The sequence below is a fragment of the Ascaphus truei genome, chromosome 4 (assembly GCF_040206685.1).
Source record: "Ascaphus truei isolate aAscTru1 chromosome 4, aAscTru1.hap1, whole genome shotgun sequence".
Lineage (NCBI taxonomy): Eukaryota > Metazoa > Chordata > Amphibia > Anura > Ascaphidae > Ascaphus > Ascaphus truei.
Genome location: NC_134486.1, coordinates 240,570,789 through 240,590,588, shown reverse-complemented (window position 1 = coordinate 240,590,588; position 19,800 = coordinate 240,570,789). Strand labels below are relative to the sequence as shown.

Sequence of the window (19,800 nt, the reverse complement as noted above, 5' to 3'; positions counted from 1 at the left end):
CCCAGTCACGCTGGTCTATGCATGATGTATATACTTTTTGCCATTTGACTACATGATTTAGCTCTAGCAGTCTGTTTCTACAATAAAAACTGTTCCAATTCAATATACCCACTTCAAGGGATATTTATATGGATTTAGTTACAATGATTTCCAGAGGACATTTGTAGCACCCTTCCAGGACTACGATCCTATGGTCTATAATTAGCTGTCAATTATTTCACCACTATGGTACTTGCTAGTTAAAGTTAGTTAAAGAGAGCTGGTCATAGATCGGTGTATTAATGAAATGCACTAAAATAACCACAGCTCTTTAAAACATCAGCGGTTTTGTGAGATGAAACAGATATTGTTTGCATGGTAGGATGGTCTACACCAGGGGTGCGTAAACATTTCCCCATGCGCCCCGCTGCATGCTGTCCCCCCCTTACATTGGCTCCGGCGTCAAATGACACCGTGGGGTCATGCGTCATCACGTTAACATGGCGACGTCACATGACCTGCGGCATAATTTGACGCTGCGTTGCCATGACAAATTTACAGAGGCCTGGCGCGGTCTCCGGCATTTAAATTTAAATACCTTGGGGAAGAGCACAGGACCTCTTTTACCGCCGCGCATCCCCTGGAAAATCTACCCCCAGTTTACGCACCCCTGGTCTACACAGTGAAACTCACTGAAGAGAAGGTTAATTGGACTTTGATTAACTATATCGCTTATAGTCTTTCCAATGAATGTGTATTCGACCGTGTCATACTGCTTAGATGAACCACCCCAGCTGTGAAAGCAGTGGGACACCTGATCTCACGGCAGTGTAACGCCACATAGATAATTATTTGTCTGCTAAATGTTGCATCTCTCTCTGCTCTTGGCAGCATCTGGGCAGTTAGATCAGAGCCTGTTTGAGCTCATCTGCACCGCTTTGCACTTTACTAGCTAGTTTGATCCCACTGCAGACGGAGCAATCTCTGCCACTACAGACACAAGTCACTTTTGCTAGCTCCTGCCGCTCTAATCTAAGGGGTTCCTGGTGCACAGGCACCAATACTCAGCTGCGGCTCCCACAGACTGGCGGTTTGCAGCACCAGACAGTGAGAATTATTTCCCTGCTGAATTTTGCATCTACAGACACAGCCAGATTTGTAGATTTTATGGCACGTTTGTCATTGCGGGTGGTGTATTTAACGCCCCTCCCCCGCACATTCTCAGGTGCTCGCAGCTGACCTGCATATCTGTCACAGCCGGGACAATGGAGTTTTAGTGTTGGCTGCAATAACCCACAGAGGTGATAGCAGGTGCTAATGTGTTCTAATTTAAACCAGGGCCCCAAGTGAGTGAGCAAGAGGGCACTTGTTCAGCATCGGATGGGGGTGGGGGGGGAACCGCGAGACTGATGACAAGAAGGGAGAGGGACCCCCTGCTTGTTGGATTTGTCCTGGCAGTGGAAGATACTGTGGCCGCTCGTGACCTACTTCAAATTTGCCTGAACATCTGGGTTCAGCCTCTGGGCCTGGGACTGATAGTCCAGTGCTTCTTGATTACCCTCTTTGCTCCTTAATAGAAAAGTGTAATATTGCCATACGAGTTTGTGAAACAGGCAAATATTGGACGTCCCTGGTCATTGTATACATTTCACTACTGAAAATGCAAACTCCATAGGAAGACATTTGTGAATATGTGAAAATTGCACACTTTGATAATTTTTTCACTAAATGTTTTCCAACACATTTAAACCTCTCTGGCCATGAAAACCAATAACACCTTTATATATTTGCTGCCAGCTCAGATTCATACAAAAAAAATGTTGTGCTGCCGTACTGAGCACAAAAGTCATTGAGACTATTTAAACATGATACAATCTTATGTCAGTGTTAGGACCAGTATGTCAGGCCAGAATCTGCACTCGTGTTAAGCTTCCATTTTGTATGGTCATAACTAGTTAAGATTCTGTAGTCAGCCTTTTGCTGAAATATAATTCCTAAATGCACTCAGTTTCTGCTAAATTACATTTCTTTTCTTCCTGCTAAGGATATTGCTAAGATACTTTTGTGTTGTCAATTTCCTGATGTTTTAGTTAGAATATAATAGAATGGTTCTCTGCAAGAAGCAAAATAGTGTAATATAGTTGCTAAAGACTCAAGGTCTCTTTTGATAACAGACAATGAATAAGCTATGTATTCAGACATTGTTTGTGTTGGAAAAGACACGTCCCAAAAGTCATGCCACTAATATGTCCTGCACCTAAATCACGCCTCTAATCAAAGCTACGCCAAAGACACACCTAGGATACGCCTATGTTATGCCTATGTTACGCCTCTAACCAATATCTTCTTTTTTCTGTATAAAAGTCATTACCCTATGAGTAATAAACTGAGACAAAGGATTTGAAACCTGGCTTGCGTTACGTTTCATTTCGTTCGTCTACCAGGCCTGAAAAGTTCATCAAAAATCGAAGATAACAGTGGCAGGGCATGAAAGCGTCTCCGGGGAAGTCTGCTGCAAAATGGTGCAGATTGTGTATCCAGTCACAAGGCTTCAGTTTTTCTTGGCAGAGGAAAGGCTCCTCTCAGTTCTGAAGCATAGGCGAGGAAATTAGGTCTTCCTTCAGTTTTGGTGTCAGAAGTGGGATATTCACAAAGGTGGTGAGTATATATGTAATTTTTTATATATGATGCTTCACCCCTCTGGGAATTTTAAAAGACCTAAATTATGCTGTTTAGAGTCCAGATAGTTTATGAATTGTGACTGAAGATTGGGTTAGAGTCCCTTTAAACAGAATTTTTGGTTAGAGTCCAGTAAATTTTGTGCACGACTGAACTGTTATCTCTGATCTAGCTGAACGACCATTGTATATTGTGTAAGTATAAATATTGCAATTATTTGTCTGTTTTTCTATAAGCTACTAATGGTTTATGCTGGTCTCAGAAATCAATCAGGAATAATAGCTCAGAATAATGGCGTCTGTTTTAATTGTGATGGTTTTGGTCATTGGCAGAGAGTGTGCCACTATCAGTCAGAAGAAGGGAAGTGCTGCTTTGCCCGTGGGGGCTCAGAGTGAAAGTCTCTGTTAAAAAAAAACAAAAAAAAAACACCGCTACCTTATGTAAAAGAGTTTGTTTGTAACCCTGATGAATTTTTTCCTGAATGATTTCTTGTGTGATGGTGATTATCATGTGTGTACAAAAAATATGAATATTAGTTGCTCATGATGAAATCTAAATTTTAAAAGGTTTTAAAAAAGGTGTACACCGAATATAGAGAGAAATACCTCACAACAAAAGGGGAGTATATTCAGCTCTGTCCCTGGTTATAGTTTGAAAGGTTTATTCGTCCTGGCCAGGCGGATACTTTTTAAACCGGACACATTTCTTTTCGTTTGTGGTATTTCTATCTTAATAAAAGGAGGGGCACAGCCTCTCCCTTACAGTTTAAAGAATGCGAAGCATTCACATTAAAATTAACTAGCTCTGTGCTTAAGCAGTTTATTTATGAGAACAAGGTAATGTAGAACTGTCTTCTTATCCGTAAAGCAGTAAGATAACACATTTCAATTTTATTTCTACAGGATTAAGATATGTCTGGGGGTGTTTTTGTTTAAAATTCTGGTAAGAGCTCACAAGCACTGTTTGAATTAATATATTGTATTATATATGTATATAACGCCATTAATGTACATAGCGCTTCAAAAGGAAGGTGTCCGTGGTGTGAGCGGAGTGTGGTGATATCTGCCTTTAGCAGCATGGAGGTCAGTTATTTTAGCGAGAATTGTCTCCGTTAAATAAGCAATGTAGAAGCCATACAAGACAGGTAGGGTCAAGCTTGCTGTTTTTTTAGTCATGGTATAACTGTTGCATGTTTGAAGATATTTTGTTTAGTTTAAGAGAGGGCATAGTTAAAACGGGATAGCAATTGTATTGATGGAAGTTTGCCGGAATATGAGATTTCTTTCAGAAGGCATTCAGGGGAATGAGTGGAAGAATATTGCATGCTCTTGTTGGCATAGATTTGGTGTTGATAAGTAATTTGAAATATTCCCGTTATTTAATTTTTGAAAGACCATACAAAATGCAGTTTTAGGACAGCGTGGAAAGCTTCATATTTAACATTAAACTAATGTTACAATCCCCTGCGTGAGGATTAATCCAGCAGTTAATATGAATAAGACAGTGAAACCCGTTGTCTGCTATCTGTACTTTGAGGTTTCTGGCTGTTATCCCAAAAAAAAAAAAAAAAAAAAGCGCTTTGAAAATTATTATTTTTTCTTTTTAAAGTCAGAGTGTGCTGTGTGCTCAGCACTTTGCAAAGAGTTCAAAATTATTTGTCTAATGGAAATTTTTGCTCAGGATTTTTTTTTCTTATATTGTAAATGCCACAGTTGTTAAAAGACCTACTGCAGGCTTTTTCTTTTAACACAAGCAGTAAATATTTTTATAGTCACAACACATACAAATCTATTTACCAGTTTAATTTTGCTATATATCAAGCAACCTGTTTTCATAACTATTTTTGTATTTTTGTTCAGATATATATATAATTTATGAACAAAAGAGGGGAGATACATACATAGGTTATTGAAGGTCTCTATGAAATCACTATAGAGGGATTTGATATGAACTTGATATGTTGTAAATGATATACAATGCACAGCAGGTTCAGAATTTATTATAGCAATGTTAACTCCAAGGGCTCTTGCAGTAATAAAAAGTTGCTGCCATACTAACAGGGCTGACAGGCCCCTGGTAAAAAATAATAATACCTTTGCAGATGTCACAGCAAAGCAGGTAGCAAGCCGTCCCTATGTTGAGGGATATATCATATCTGCCAAATTTATAATTTTGTAACCATTTATTCGTTTTTGGGTATGTCCTGGACATAGAGTTAAAGGACAGGGGATATATAATTGCATAAGTGAACAGGGTATATATTATATACAAGGCATTTCACATTTTTAGCAGAATAGTTATAGTGGAGTGTTTGAGGTGTAAGCCAGGAGTGACTGTGGGTGTGGGACAATAGAAATGAGTGCAGGCTGTTGGGATGCTTGATTTGTGGGGCGAGTTTTAAGGTTAGTTAGTATTAAATGACTAAAAGGTTGACACCATTTGCATCAGAGAAAATGGCAGATGGCAGATGGCAGTTAGGTATGAATGAGAGTAAGTTTGTATTGGGAGAAGAGAGATTGATTTGTAGTTTGAGACAGTGTTTTTGTCCCCATATTTTTTTTTTTTTTAAGATTGGGACAACTCTGGCAGTTTTCCAGGTCTTAGGGATATGGCCTGCAGACAGGATAGAGTTGATTATGAAAGCAATTGGTTTGGCACAGGCTGAGGTACCAAGTTTTAGGAACTTGGATTGTAGCAAAGTCAAGTCCATATTGGTTGCTTAGTTTAAAATTTGAGGAGCGTTAATAGGGAATATCTCTGTGTAATATTGTGGATGCTAATAATAGTAGTAACCATATTAATACAAGAATTTATTTCTAGGTATAAATTCTCTCCCTATGAGACACTTATGGGATGAGTTATGACCATCAGTAGTTCAAAGTAACGAATTAAGGACCATGTTATTGGTAATAAAACAATTAATAAGTATTGCATGCAACTAATATATATTTTTGAGTCCTTCTAGGCACAGGTTAAAGCTGAAAGTGCACCTACGCAAGACGGGTTAATGGTCAAGCATTTTCTACGCAAGCACGCTCTTCATCCGAGATGAAAAGGCCATTTAAATACTACTCATCACCAGCATTGCAGTAAAAATGTCTTATCATCATGGATACACATCACGCGTGTCAAAACAGTGCCAGCCTAGGCACAAACAGCTAATAAAGACAAAGACATAGCACCTGCAAATAAGTGTTTTGATGGACACAATACTCTCTCACCACTAATCATCAAGGGAGAAAGGTTATAGGCAAAAATGTCCAGGCCTCAACACACGAACTTTGAACTTTTTATTTTTACAGGTTTTTATTATTTTTCAGTTACAAATGTATGCTCTATTATGTTTGTGTAAGTGGCATCCCATAAGGATGACAAAATAGTATAAGGTATTATTTGGCGCCAAATAGTCAGTGGAATGTCCTGTACTCCTCAAGGGATCCGCACACTTGCTTGACAGACCATGCAAAGAAAAGAACACAAACAAACAAAAATCATAGCGCAACACTGTAGGGTAAGCAGTACTGCACTAATACACACAGACAGTTAAGAATCCTAGCGATTATTAAAATAATTATTTATTAAAAAGAACTATGCCAAGACCGACAATGGCAAATACAAGGAACCGCAGGTCATCCGGAGCACAAAAATTGGAGCCCTACTTACATACAGCAAGGTTTAAGCTCGCATGGTAGGAACAAGTCCTAGGTAGAGATGATCTCCCTGGCGGGTGATGCCTCTGCTCCACTGCGGCTCAGACACCAGTCAGTCCTTACGATGGTAACCGGAACACTGCTGAGGGGGGGCACTAATCACTGTGACACACTGCTGAGGGGCCCCTGAGGAAGTAGAGTGACATCTACGAAACGCGTAGGGCTAGTGGCACAGCCACTATTTGACTGACTTTGGACGTTTAAGGACATTTGGCCTTGGAGCCCAACTTTCCCTTCAGCCTGCCAGCTGTTCCTTTAAGGCAACGGGCACTATCGCGCGCGGGCGCGCAGAGACTTCCTGTTGCTCCGTAGGAGGAAGTGAGGCGTGTGTCTACACGCGGTGCAGAGCTGTGGACCCCGCACACCAGCCTCCACGGCCGGAGCTGTTCCGGTTACCATCGTAAGGACTGACTGGTGTCTGAGCCGCAGTGGAGCAGAGGCATCACCCGCCAGGGAGATCATCTCTACCTAGGACTTGTTCCTACCATGCGAGCTTAAACCTTGCTGTATGTAAGTAGGGCTCCAATTTTTGTGCTCCGGATGACCTGCGGTTCCTTGTATTTGCCATTGTCGGTCTTGGCATAGTTCTTTTTAATAAATAATTATTTTAATAATCGCTAGGATTCTTAACTGTCTGTGTGTATTAGTGCAGTACTGCTTACCCTACAGTGTTGCGCTATGATTTTTGTTTGTTTGTGTTCTTTTCTTTGCATGGTCTGTCAAGCAAGTGTGCGGATCCCTTGAGGAGTACAGGACATTCCACTGACTATTTGGCGCCAGGTTTTTCTTTATTTTGGTTTATTCTGTTAGTACTGGCAGTATCACCGGGCAGCCATCCTTTATTATAAGTTTTTTGATATCACACTGTGTATTACACTTTAGCGCTAGTTCACAATTTTTTTCTTCACCATAAGGTATTATTTGTTTAACTCTGTTTATTTTGTTTGGATTTATAGGTTAATAAAATCTCCCTTCAGAATGATATCCCGTGGGAGAATGTTTTATCAGTCAAACACACGGTTATGTTAATTGCTCACACGTAGAGTTAGAAACAGAAGAGATGCACCCAATACACAAATGCTAAAAAGTAGTCTATGGGAAGAATACGTTTCAGGGAATTTATTCCCAAATGTAGGAGTTGGGTTAGTGTATGACAGGTTTACAGGGATATCCTCAATCATACAACCACAGACATTTACTCATTTAACCAAGAATAGGTTTAGTTTAAATTAATGGCCCACAGAATAAAATAGCTCTAGACTATATTTTAGCCTCAAATGAGGGGCATGTATGCGCCCTAGTTAAAGCGCATTGATGTGTATTTATCCAGGATTTAGGGACCATGGGGACTTGGTGGTTGGATTGATTTGCTTTGAGCGAAGCTAGCGAATGTTTTTGTATGTGTGTGTTTGTCCTACTCATTGCTCTCTATGTGTTAAGTACAGCAAAACTCTGATCCAGAAGTGCGTTGCAACCCCCACCGACGCTATGCCTCTCTGCGGTGATGATGTCACCAGTCCCCCAAAAGAAGAGACCGAAGAAGAAATCAACTGGGCTGATATAATGGCCGGCAAAGAAAGGAATGAAGTTATGCACAAATTGGACATCTTGGTCCATCAGGACTATGAAATGGTTAACTGTTCTGTTCTTTAAATAGGCTGTCTCTTAAGGATATGGGGGGACTGAGAAGACTGGATATGAGGAAGGTGGGAGGTCACCTAGGGACGTGAGTCAACCACAAGGAAAGGATCACAAGTCAGCCATTTTGACCATAGCATCCATCTTGGTCCGTTTTGCCATTCTGAGTAAATGCAGTATGAAAGATGTGTGCAAGAAGAATGTTTGTGCAGTCGCTCTTAGCAGAAATTAGCCCCCACCAATTCTCACAAATAGCTGACCCTTAAATTATGTGACATATTGAGATGTAAGCCATTTTCTAATCTATAGAAACATTTAATGATATATATATATATATATATTGGTTGTGTGGCATGTGGGCCACTAAGATTGTACCCTGCAATCACACTGCCCTTTGTTATCTGGGTTTCATCCTTCCCACTTTCTATGTATCTGACACGTTACCCCAAGGGAGGCTGAGAAATCAAAAAGATCTGACCAGGACCATTAGTTCAACCCGCATTGCAGCTGGGGTTTTTATACCTAGTTTAGATGTTCTGGATCTCTATTCTAAATTAAGTGATCTTATGGTAAATATTGATGATGCTCTTAATCAGACAAGTGATGCTATCATCTGTTTGACTAATGAACAAGAGCAGATCCGAACAGTATTATTACAGAATAGAATGGCTCTTGATTATCTGCTAGCCTCACAAGGAGGTGTTTGTAAACTTGTAGGACAGAAGTGCTGTGCCTATATTGAGGATGAGTCTGGCGCTATTCATAAAGATATGGATAAGTTACAGGAAATTCAGGCTAGGACGCGTAAAGAATCCTCAGGCCTTAGCTTAAATTGGATGTCAGGAATCAATAGTTGGATCGGAGAATTGGGTATGAAAATTCTCTATGGTTTTATTGTAGTGATTAGCATAATCGCAGCAATTTTTGTTATTTTTCACTGTGCTAAGTGTGCAATGCTTTTATTTGTCTCAAGGAAACCTTCAGTTTCATCTCACGCCATGTATGCAACTAATAATTCATATGTGGCCATGAACAGAGTCTATGATACTATTGGTCCCCATAAGGCCATAGTCATAGAGAAGAGTACCTAGTAAGGGTATTTGTTCTTTTAGAGAACAAAAAGGAGGGAATTGTTAGGACCAGTATGTCAGGCCAGAATCTGCACTCGTGTTAAGCTTCCATTTTGTATGGTCATAACTAGTTAAGATTCTGTAGTCAGCCTTTTGTTGAAATATAATTCCTAAATGCACTCAGTTTCTGCTAAATTATATTTCTTTTCTTCCTGCTAAGGATATTGCTAAGATACTTTTGTGTTGTCAATTTCTTGATGTTTTAGTTAGAATATAATAGAATGGTTCTCTGTAAGAAGCAAAATAGTGTAATATAGTTGCTAAAGACTCAAGGTCTCTTTTGATAACAGACAATGAATAAGCTATGTATTCAGACATTGTTTGTATTGGAAAAGACACGTCCCAAAAGTCACACCACTAATATGTCCTGCCCCTAAATCACGCCTCTAATCAAAGCTACACCCAAGACACACCTAGGATACGCCTATGTTACGCCTATGTTACGCCTCTAACCAATATCTTCTTTTTTCTGTATAAAAGTCATTACCCTATGAGTAATAAACTGAGACAAAGGATTTGAAACCTGGCTTGCGTTACGTTTCATTTCGTTCGTCTACCAGGCCTGAAAAGTTCATCAGAAATCAAAGATAACAGTGGCAGGGCGTGAAAGCTTCTCCGGGGAAGTCTGCTGCAAAATGGTGCAGATTGTGTATCCAGTCACAAGGCTTCAGTTTTTCTTGGCAGAGGAAAGGCTCCTCTCAGTTCTGAAGCATAGGCGAGGAAATTAGGTCTTCCTTCAGTTTGCGTCTGCCAATGAATGCCAATATAGATAAAACTATATTTTATTATTCTAGAGTCAAGCAGCAAATAAACCAGTACCAGGTGTTCAACTCCCAAATATAAGAGAATATTTTTCCCAAACACTAAGGCGAAAACACATTGCAATTAATTAAAAAGTGCCAAACACATTAATTTAAAAGCAGAGAGCAGCAACAATAATTTGATGTACTTTACTACTTCTTTTTGTTATACTTCTTTTATAACTGAAAGTAGGGCACCTTCATTCTCCTTACACTGTAGGTTTGACTTTGTTTAGAGTCAACAGTGAACGCAACCATGTTCACAATACAACGATTTCCTGCACCAGAGAGCTTACACTGTAATTTTGATGACTAAAGCATTAGGAGATGGCATTAAAACTGCATGCATTCCAGCATATTGCACTTATTAATAAATGCAACTAATTGCAAAGGTTTTTGTTGCTCTGGAGAGCAGACTAATTTTGGTGAGTACGCATTGGACCTATTTCACTATTATTCTATACTACTTTTATTCTTCATGAATACAAGCCTGAGAAACTTAAGTGATAAAAAAAGTTTAAATTAAATATACCAGATTCTGGGGTTCTTTGGAAAACCGAAGGGCTCCATTGTCCATCTCTATCTTCTTGGGAAATGCGGACAGAAAATTCATACATAGTATCAGGAATTAGGTGGTCCACCACGGCACGCCTGATGTTTATCTGCTTGTAATCCCATCGTGCTGACTCCCCCTTTTCTCGGTAACGAACATTGTAATGTCTAGAGAAAGAAAACGCCTGTTAGGAGCTGGCCATGCGTAATAAAATGGGAAATTATGGAACATGAAGCACATCAATTTTCAATATAAATATTACAATAATTCAGGACAGTAGCTCTCACATCTCTCCTCATCTGTAGACAAGCATTCTGGGAAATTACATAAAAAATTAGCAGACTGGGTACAGTATGTTGCATATAGCTTCCTTTTCATTTTTACGTAGACTTCGTAGAGCTTTTGACTGCTTCTTAACACAGCTTGCTTGAAGACTTCTCCAATTTCTGAAATTTGTAGCAGGGACCTTTGGTATAGAAGCAGTGTGAGCTACTGTACTGCAGCTGCATGAACGCTCCACTGCCTGTACTATGTTTCAAGACTCATAAGCAGGTGTTCATTGGAACCACCTCTCAAATCCCGTTGATGTGAACGCTCTGTTATGCCTCTCTTGCTCACTACAAGAGCTCTGCCTTTTATTGCCAGGTCAACAAGGCTTCTGGCACTCTTGTTGCTGCTAAGTGTTATCTGTCCTACCACTACTGAATCCTGCTTGCTTGGTAATTTGTTTTGCCCGGTTTGATCTTGTCTGCTACCTGCCCTGACCTGAGCTGGATTTACTATTCTCCAGGTATTTCTGCCTTTGCTTATATTGCTCTGGCCATTGGAGCGTACTGACACTGCCTGATGCCACCCATGCCCTGGCATTCCCAAAACTACTATATGTGAGGAGTTAGGACATTTAGTGCCATATTAAACCAACATGTAAACATATGTGCCTATCATAGTTGCAGTTTTCCTTTCTCTTTGCATCAAATACATCTTCCAGGTTTAGGTGGCATTAACCTCTGCTCCTGGAGATCTGCTACAAATGTAAGAAACATTAACAAGCTTCATACAAATGTCACTGGAAAACAGACTCAAATTAAAATGTTGCTTAGGGTTTTTGAGCAAATTGCTCTATCTTGATACTTTACGTATCCCTCCCCTAACTTAATTAACCCTTAATTCAATTGTCAAAAGATAATAGATACATCTTGATCCTTGTACTAATTATGGAACATAAATACAGCTCTGATTTTAATGTAGCCCTCTTTCCCCCTGACTAAAGAGACTACCGGTACTGCCGTTACCTGTTGGATCACAGAAGGCCTGAGCCTCCGCGAGCCTGGGGGGGTATATCGATTGCCTCGGTGCAGCGCATGCACCTGCGAGGGATCCCAGCGTATTGGGAGGAGACCCTCACAGGAACCAATAGTAAAACACACATGCCTGTATATAATAACAACTTTTACTATACACCATAAACAGTACCCTGTACCACACAGTGTAACAACCCCAACTCAGTACCACCAAGGAGTTTCCCCAAAGTACATTAGGTGCTAGGCACCAATACCCTGATATCCTTTCCCCCAATTTCCAGGGCCACACAAAAATGTATGGAGTAGCACTACCCCGTGAGTTGTTGGTGCATTTTGTTGAGGTACCTGCCGAGTACTCCAGTAATCGGTGTGGCCGACTTAGCGATGAGGATCTGCTGATACAGCGTCGTCATCGTCCGCGATGACGATCCGCCTCCACATGTGGTGAATTCCCATCGGATGGTATCACCATACAGAGTCTCTTTTGCTGAGGGTGATCTGGTCCCAGACCACAGGCCGCGAATCACCGCACAGCATCTGCACTGTGTCCCTGACACTAGACAGTAAAATGGGGAAGCATCCCTATCTAGGGGCCTTCCCTGAAGCAACCACAAACTCCCTTGAGTGGGGCTTATCTGGGACCTAAGGGGGTTCTCTGGCCTAGTATGAGTGCCACTGACAGTTAGACCCTACCTCCCCCTTGTCTGTCCTGGCTCCAACTGAACTTCTCGCGCTCTAAGCGCGCCAAATGTACCAATCTCTCCCTAGAAGCTTACTGCAGCCCTATTGGCTATCACAGCCCACATGATCTAGCTGCCCCAGGGGATCCTGGGATATGTAGTTCCCCTGCAGAGCATTTCTTAACATGGCCGCAGCTAATGTGAGGGTCAATACGCATGCGCAACTCTATCGTGCATGTGTGAATAATCACAAGATGGCGGCGCCCTGTGATAGGTGCCGCTGCGGAGTCCCGGCGGCCGGGTCGCCAGCCAGCCTGCCTCACACTCCCGCAGCCTGCCGAGAGGGGTCCCTACTTGATGGCGGGTCCGCCCACCACTCCGGTGGCGCCCGCGCACACCCTCTCAGCCAGCGGTATCTCCCCCTCGCCCCCGCAGCTGCAACGGAGGTAAAGGGGACCAAGAGGGGAAACCCGGCTACATCCTCCACCTGGGGGAGACTCCAACTTCCTGCTTGGGAACAATGTAATAAAAACATTTATATAATGAAAAATGCATGGTCATGTACACAACTGAACACAGACAGGCTCTAAACAATATTATACATTTCAACGAACATGTTGATAACCGAGGCCAGCTTGCGCATAGCTAGCTGCTGAGACTGAGAATGGGGTGCCCCTAGCTGATCATATTCCACTCTAGTAGGAGGGTGTCTTTCTCGCTGACTTCTGCGAGGCTCTGTCTCGGTAGCCTCATCGTTGGAGAGGCTATCGTGGCTTGAGGCCTCTACTCTCTCATAAGAGGTGAACTTGGGTGAACAAAGTCTCTTCTTGAGTGAACAAAGTTTTTACTTGGCACAAAACTTGGACTTCGAGGATCCAGCGGATGACATGTTGAAGCCGCTTGGGAGGGTAAATGGGGCGCAGGCCCATTAACCGGTGCTCCTTCGGCAGGTGCACACCAGTCTCCATTGAAGTTGGTGGAGGTTCCCTCCAAAGGATCTTGAGGGGTCTCAATTACTTAAGCTGGAGTCTCTGCAGACTCTTCTGGCTCACTATCTGTTACTACAGTTTCTGGTTCAGGATCAGTCTCTCCCACTTGTGGAATGGGCAACAAGTGGTTTCTGTGCCAGACTTTTACCCTGCCATCCACGTCTCGCATGTGGTTGACAAGGATGCCTGGCATTTGGGATTCTACTTCAAAGGTCCCTTCTCTCCAGCGATCGGCCAGTTTGTGTTTGCAGGGAATCCCTAGGTTACGTAGGAGAACAGCGTCTCCGGGCCGAAGTTCCCGATGGCAGACTTTGTGGTCAAACCTTTGTTTGTTATGCGCATTCAGTTGTGCGGTGGCTTTTTCCGCCAACTGGTATGCACGGTGCAGACTGTCCTGAAGTCTGTTCACATAGTGGTAGTGAGCCATTTTGGATACCCCATCGGTAGATACCCTGAGACGGATGTCTACAGGCAGTCGTGCCTCTCGCCCAAACATCATGAAGTATGGTGTGTATCCCGTAGATTCATGCCTGGTACAGTTATATCCATGCACCAGTGCTTCAATGTGCTTGCTCCATTCGGTCTTTTGGGAGCCCTTTAAGGTGCCTAGCATGTCCAGCAATGTTTGCTTGAACTTCTCTGGCAGAGCGTCTCCCTCTGGATGATATGGAGGGGTTCTAGATTTCTTGATATTTAGCAGGTTGAGAAGCTCAAAGTCCCATCCCTGATCAGAGTGCATCCGATTCGGCAGACCGTAGTGTATGAAATACTTCTCCCAAAGTACTTTGGCGACTGTGAGAGCCTTCTGGTCCCTGTTCGGGAACGCTTCAGAGTAGCGAGTATAGTGGTCAGTCACTACCAGGATATTGCTGATGCCTCTTGAGTCTGGTTCGATACACAAGAAGTCCATGCACACTAGATCCATCGGGCCAGAGCTTTTGACATGGCTCATTGGGGCTGCACAGGTGGACAGTGTCTTTCTCTGAATGCACCTTTGGCATTTCCGGCAATGCCGTTCTACGGACTCACGCATCATGGGCCATAAGAATCAGTCCCTTACTAACCTGAAAGTCTTATCCATCCCAAGATATCCATGGTTGTTGTGTAGAGACCGCAGGACATGGTACTGCAGACTTCTGGGTAGCACCACCTCCAGTCGGGGTGATTGTTGTATGGGATGACGCGGTAGAGGAGGCCACACTCTATTTGAAATTTGTCCCATTCTCGCATGAGGACCGCGACGGTGTCGGTAGGAGCACGTTTCACCAAGGATGGTTTATTCTGGCGTTACCCATTGGATCACGTATCTGGGCCTGTACTAATTCTTTCCACGTTAGGATAGTGTTCGGAAAGATTTCCATGCCATCTGGGTGGCAGGAGGCGGTGGGGAGTGCTTTGGGTCGGCATCCCAAGGAATCGGCTACTCTCAACTCGGAGAACGCGACTTTGTCTTCCACGATTGCAGCGGTGGAACACATTGGCCGCATCCCAGGTCCCGGGATTTCTTTCCAGGGGCCGTCGTCCGGTGCAATATTCAGCCCAGGTCTCTGAGATAGCGCCTCAGCTCCGAAGTTGAGCGGCCCGGTTTATACTTCAGGGTGAACTGATAATTGGATAAGGCGGCCAACCACCTATGGCCACTGGCATACAGCTTGGCTGACGTTAGGATATATGTCAACAGGTTGTTGTCCGTTCTTACTTCGAAGAAGACTCCGTACAGGTAGTCGTGGAGTTTTTCGACTACTGCCCACTGGAGGGCTAGGAACTCCAGTTTGTGAACCGGTTAGTTTTGCTTGCTGGGAGTCAAGCTTCGTCTCACGTACGCCACTGGGTGAAGGCCAGCAGGATACTTCTGGTGTAGCACTGCTCCCAGTCCGCTGAAACTGGCATCCACATGCAGGACGTATAATTTTTCTGGATCGGCATAAGCCAGGACTGGGGCTGCCGTCAGGCTTTTCTTGAGTCCTGTGAAAGACTGTTCACAGGCAGACGTTCACTTGTCACCAAAGGGCGTTCGTGGAGAAGTGGCCTTCTGCGGAGGTTTGTCTGTGTAGACCTTTAGTAGACTATTGAGGACTTTGGCTTTTATGGGGTACCCTTCTACGAAGCGGCAGTAGTATCCGCAGAACCCAAGGAAGGATTACCAATCCTTCACGTTGTCTGGTCTCGGCTGATTCACCATGGCTTTGACCTTTGCAGGGTCGGTAGCCACTCCATCTGTGACCCACGTAGGGGAAGGACGTCCGGCAGAACCGGCACTTGTCCAGGGACAACTTCAGGCCTTCCTTGCCCAGTCTATCTAGCACCTTCAGGAGGCATTCCTCGTGCGCTTCAAGAGTTCTTCCGAACACAATGATGTCACCGAGGTAGACTAGGCACTCGTGAGGGTTCATATCCCCAATGGTCTTCTCCATTAGCCACTGGAAAGTCGCTGGGGCACCACAAATGCCTTGGGGCATTCGGGTAAACTGATAGAAGCCGAGGGGGCAGACAAACGCTGTCTTCTCCTGGTCTTCAGAGCTCATGGGGACCTGGTAGTAACCAGATCTCAGGTCCAGCACACAACCATTGGTTTCCCGTGCGTTGAGGATCTCCTCTATTCATGGCAGATTGTACTAGTCAGGTATCTCCCCTCAACCCCACCGCTGCAACGGAGGTAAGGGGGACAAAGGGGGACGGGGGGAACCCGGCCACATCTAAACAATAATTTAGCTGCAAAATACCAAAATTGAAAACTGTTACATCAAGCAAAGCAACTAAATCAAACGTGAACAAAAATGAGGACTAGAATGTGGGCATTAAATACATTCTAGAGTTGATGAAAGCCCAAAAAGTAGCCGATGACCTTTAACCCAGCAAGTCCATTTTTGGCCTCCTCTTCATGGTCATTACTACTGCATGCTAAATGTGGTTTTTTTCAGAGATTATTTGAATGCCAACATTTAGTGTTAAAAGCTGTTACTGGATCAGATTTCTGGAGATTGTTATGCCTTCATTGCAAATAATTTTGACAAGTCAAAAAGCTCTGTTTCTGAATGATCTACAGTAGTTCAATGTTTTAGGAGCTACATGGATCCAGGAGAAGCATAGATTCATTGTTGGTTGTGGTCCCATGTAGAGAACCAACATGAAAGTTCACTGGTCTCTTCTTACAGTGCACTTAAAGTGATTTTCCAAAAGTTATGTACACTAAAATTTGTATGTACAGTACTGTATGAAAAACTATTTTCTGAAGGTTTACAAGTCTAGACACACCAAATGCTAAAGTCTTCATCGGCCCAAACACAGGAATTACATGCGTGATCTCTCATAAGAGAGCACTAGCTTCAGTCATGAACCTCGTTAGAGGACTTTACCTGCTGAATTGATGGAAATATGCAGCATTTAAGATAGCAAGTCATGTCAAACCAACCAAACTTGAACGGATTTCTTATTTTTCATTTCATGAGATGTGAGATACTACAGCCCGTATTCAATAAGCTGTGACACCGTATTTAGCCTCATTCAAATCAATGGGGCAAAAAAAATCCCTAACAAGGAAAAGAAACTTCACGACTATTAAATAGGGCTGAAAATATAGTTTTTAGGTCATGTTAACCCAAAGGTCTGAGGAAATAGGACCAACATGGTTACCTGTTTGATCCAACTTTTGATGACTTTTCGTACACTGGATCCACCCACGTGACAAGTACAGACTGAGAAGACAGGACTCTAATGCTGACATCCTTTGTTTCAAAGAGATAATCATCCTCTGAAATGACAGTGACCATTCCATATGAAACATTAGAGATGTGTGGAGATAAAAACCTCATTGTGTAATGTCCTATTGAATGCTGCAATATGTCAACATAAATGTTTCACTAATAAATGTGTGTCTACTGGAATGATTCATATATAACATAAAAGGTAAGCTTTAACACTATTAAAATAGCTTTGCTATAAAAAAAAATAAAAAGTTCAATTATCTTTATAGGTTCATAGGGCATATGTATCAAGGCAGAAGTGGTAGAATTATTGGGCAAAAACAGCACTCTAGATGTACTGTATCAAATAAAAAATCCTATTGACTTTAATGGGTTTTTATTTTATTCATATTGTGCAGTGTTTTGCACCAGAATTGCACCACTTTTATCTTGATTCACATGTTTCTACATACAGTACTAAGCAAATTTTGGGGGGAAAAACTGGGGCAAGCAGAGGCATTTTTGTCTTGTGCACCAGATCAGCACTATCCCACATTTCAGAATAAAGGGCCAAAGTATCAAAAGTACTTTGTTCCCTTCAGGCCCCATGAGCAATATGGGGAGTATCAACAGTAAGTAACAGGGAGTAATTACCCTGGGCACATATGAGATACTGTATATTAAGTTCCACATGATGTGTTGAGAACCTTCCTACTTGACAAACTGTACTAGGTGCAAGAGGCTTGATTAACAAGGTTCTAACTTATGACACATTATATGATGGTTATATACATCTCATTGTATTGACTCTGTCCACTCCAGTTTGAGACATAAAATGTGTATCCCCCTTAGACTCATCTATCACAGATTTTACTTGACTCAATTATTCTATTCTACCCTTTCAATGTCATGCCTGTTGGCATTCAATTGCCACAAGTATCCTTGGGATGTCTCACATTACAGATGTTTTACTTAACATTTTGTCATGAAATTCCCAACAAAATCACACATTCGTGAATAAATTAAATGCAATTTCTCCCACTTTCTACCTCCTGGGCCATTAGCAACATTTAGGGGCCTATGCAGTAAAGGTTCATAAAAAATAAAAAAAATCGCCGGGCCATTTAAATCACCGTTTTTGTGAGTGTTGCTATCACGGTATTCACAAAGCGTTGAATACCTTTGATAGCAAAATTCCCAAAACAGACGAGTTGCCGGCGGCAATAAGATCGCCTCTCTAAAAAGGCCTAACCGGCGATTCAATTTTGCAGCAGAGAGAGCTGCTCAGAGAGCCGCCTCTACCAGCGAAAATCTCGTCCGAAATGTATGTTTTGTAATATACATTTTAATACTAGTGTAGATGAGCAGGGGGTCTCCGGAGCAGAACCATAATGGGGCCTGTATCTCGGGAAGCAGTGGGTCCCCGGACCTGAAACCAATGCGGTTCTGCTCTGGAGACCCCCTTTTCATTTACACTAGTCATAAAAATGAAATTAAAAAATATTTAGGAAGCACCCATACACAACCAACTCCCTGTGACCCCCCCCCCCCCCCCATAAAACCACGATTTAATTTTTTGACACACACGATTAATACCCCAGGCCGGCGGGGGTCCCCGGGTGGTCCCGATGGGTGTCTGCAGGCCCCACAGTGCACCCCGGGGGGTGCCCATGGGTGACTGGGGGCCTCTGGGTGGTCCCAGCTAGGCTCTGTGGCCTCCAGGTGGTCCCCGCAGACCCCAATGAGGCCCATGGGTGTTCCCCGCGGTCCACTGGTCATACCCATGGGTGTCTGGGGGCCCTCTGGTGGTTCCCATGGGGTATGGGGCCCTTTAGTGGTAACTGTGGGTTCCCTGGGCCCCCACAGCTGTGGGGACCATGGTTCATCCCCGCAGGTGTCCCTCGTGTGTCCTCAGATGGTACCCATGGGCGTCCAGGGGTCCTCGGGTGGTCCCCATGGGTCCCCGCTGCATGCGGTACCATTCCTGTAGGTAAAAAATAAAACATGGCCTACATTTCAATCAATACTGTACACCCCCCCAAACACATACAGTACAGTAATGGGCAAAATAACTATTATCCAGATTAACATTAACCAGGCAGCATAAATAAACTCAATAAAAACGTTCTACTTACCCCTGCCAATATGAAGGGCGTCCTTGTCAGTTTACTGCACGGCCATGTCCTCCGTTGCCAGAAAGCATACTGTACATAGCAAAATACATTCTAATGTCCCCATGCCCCTTAATCACCTTAGCGGTTAATAACCGCTATAGTAATTAAGGCGGTTAACCCACCCTGCCCCTCTACCCACACGGATGGCCTAACAACCCACCCCGGATCCACTATACCCACCCTGTACCCATTGAGTGTCATAGTGGTACATCATACCCATATAATAGAGCCTGATAAGCCACTATAGCATTCAATGGGCACCCTAATCAAAAACACAAAAGACACAATAATTAAACATTGCAAAACACCTAAACTCCCCAATTCACTAAATAAAAACACTAGCCAACAAATGCAATTAATACAAGCATTAACCAATACAACAATTTATTAATTCCACCATTAACCAACAAAGCAATTAATTAATAAAACAACTCAGCTAAACAACATGGAATTAATTCAACCACTAATTAACAAAGCAAATAGT

At 42.9% G+C, this 19,800-nt stretch overlaps 1 protein-coding gene across 2 annotated transcripts in view; it reads right to left on the bottom strand.

The window, feature by feature from the left end:
- The window catches only part of FNDC1 (fibronectin type III domain containing 1), a 192,895-nt gene that overhangs the window by 103,211 nt on the left and 69,884 nt on the right, over positions 1-19,800 (bottom strand). For both annotated transcript variants that reach the window (XM_075597092.1, XM_075597091.1), the window contains exons 4-5: positions 17,093-17,210; positions 10,469-10,656 (exon numbers count right to left, since the gene is read on the bottom strand). In XM_075597092.1, the coding sequence (XP_075453207.1) occupies positions 10,469-10,656; positions 17,093-17,210 (306 nt within the window). The remainder of the gene's footprint in view (positions 1-10,468; positions 10,657-17,092; positions 17,211-19,800) is intronic.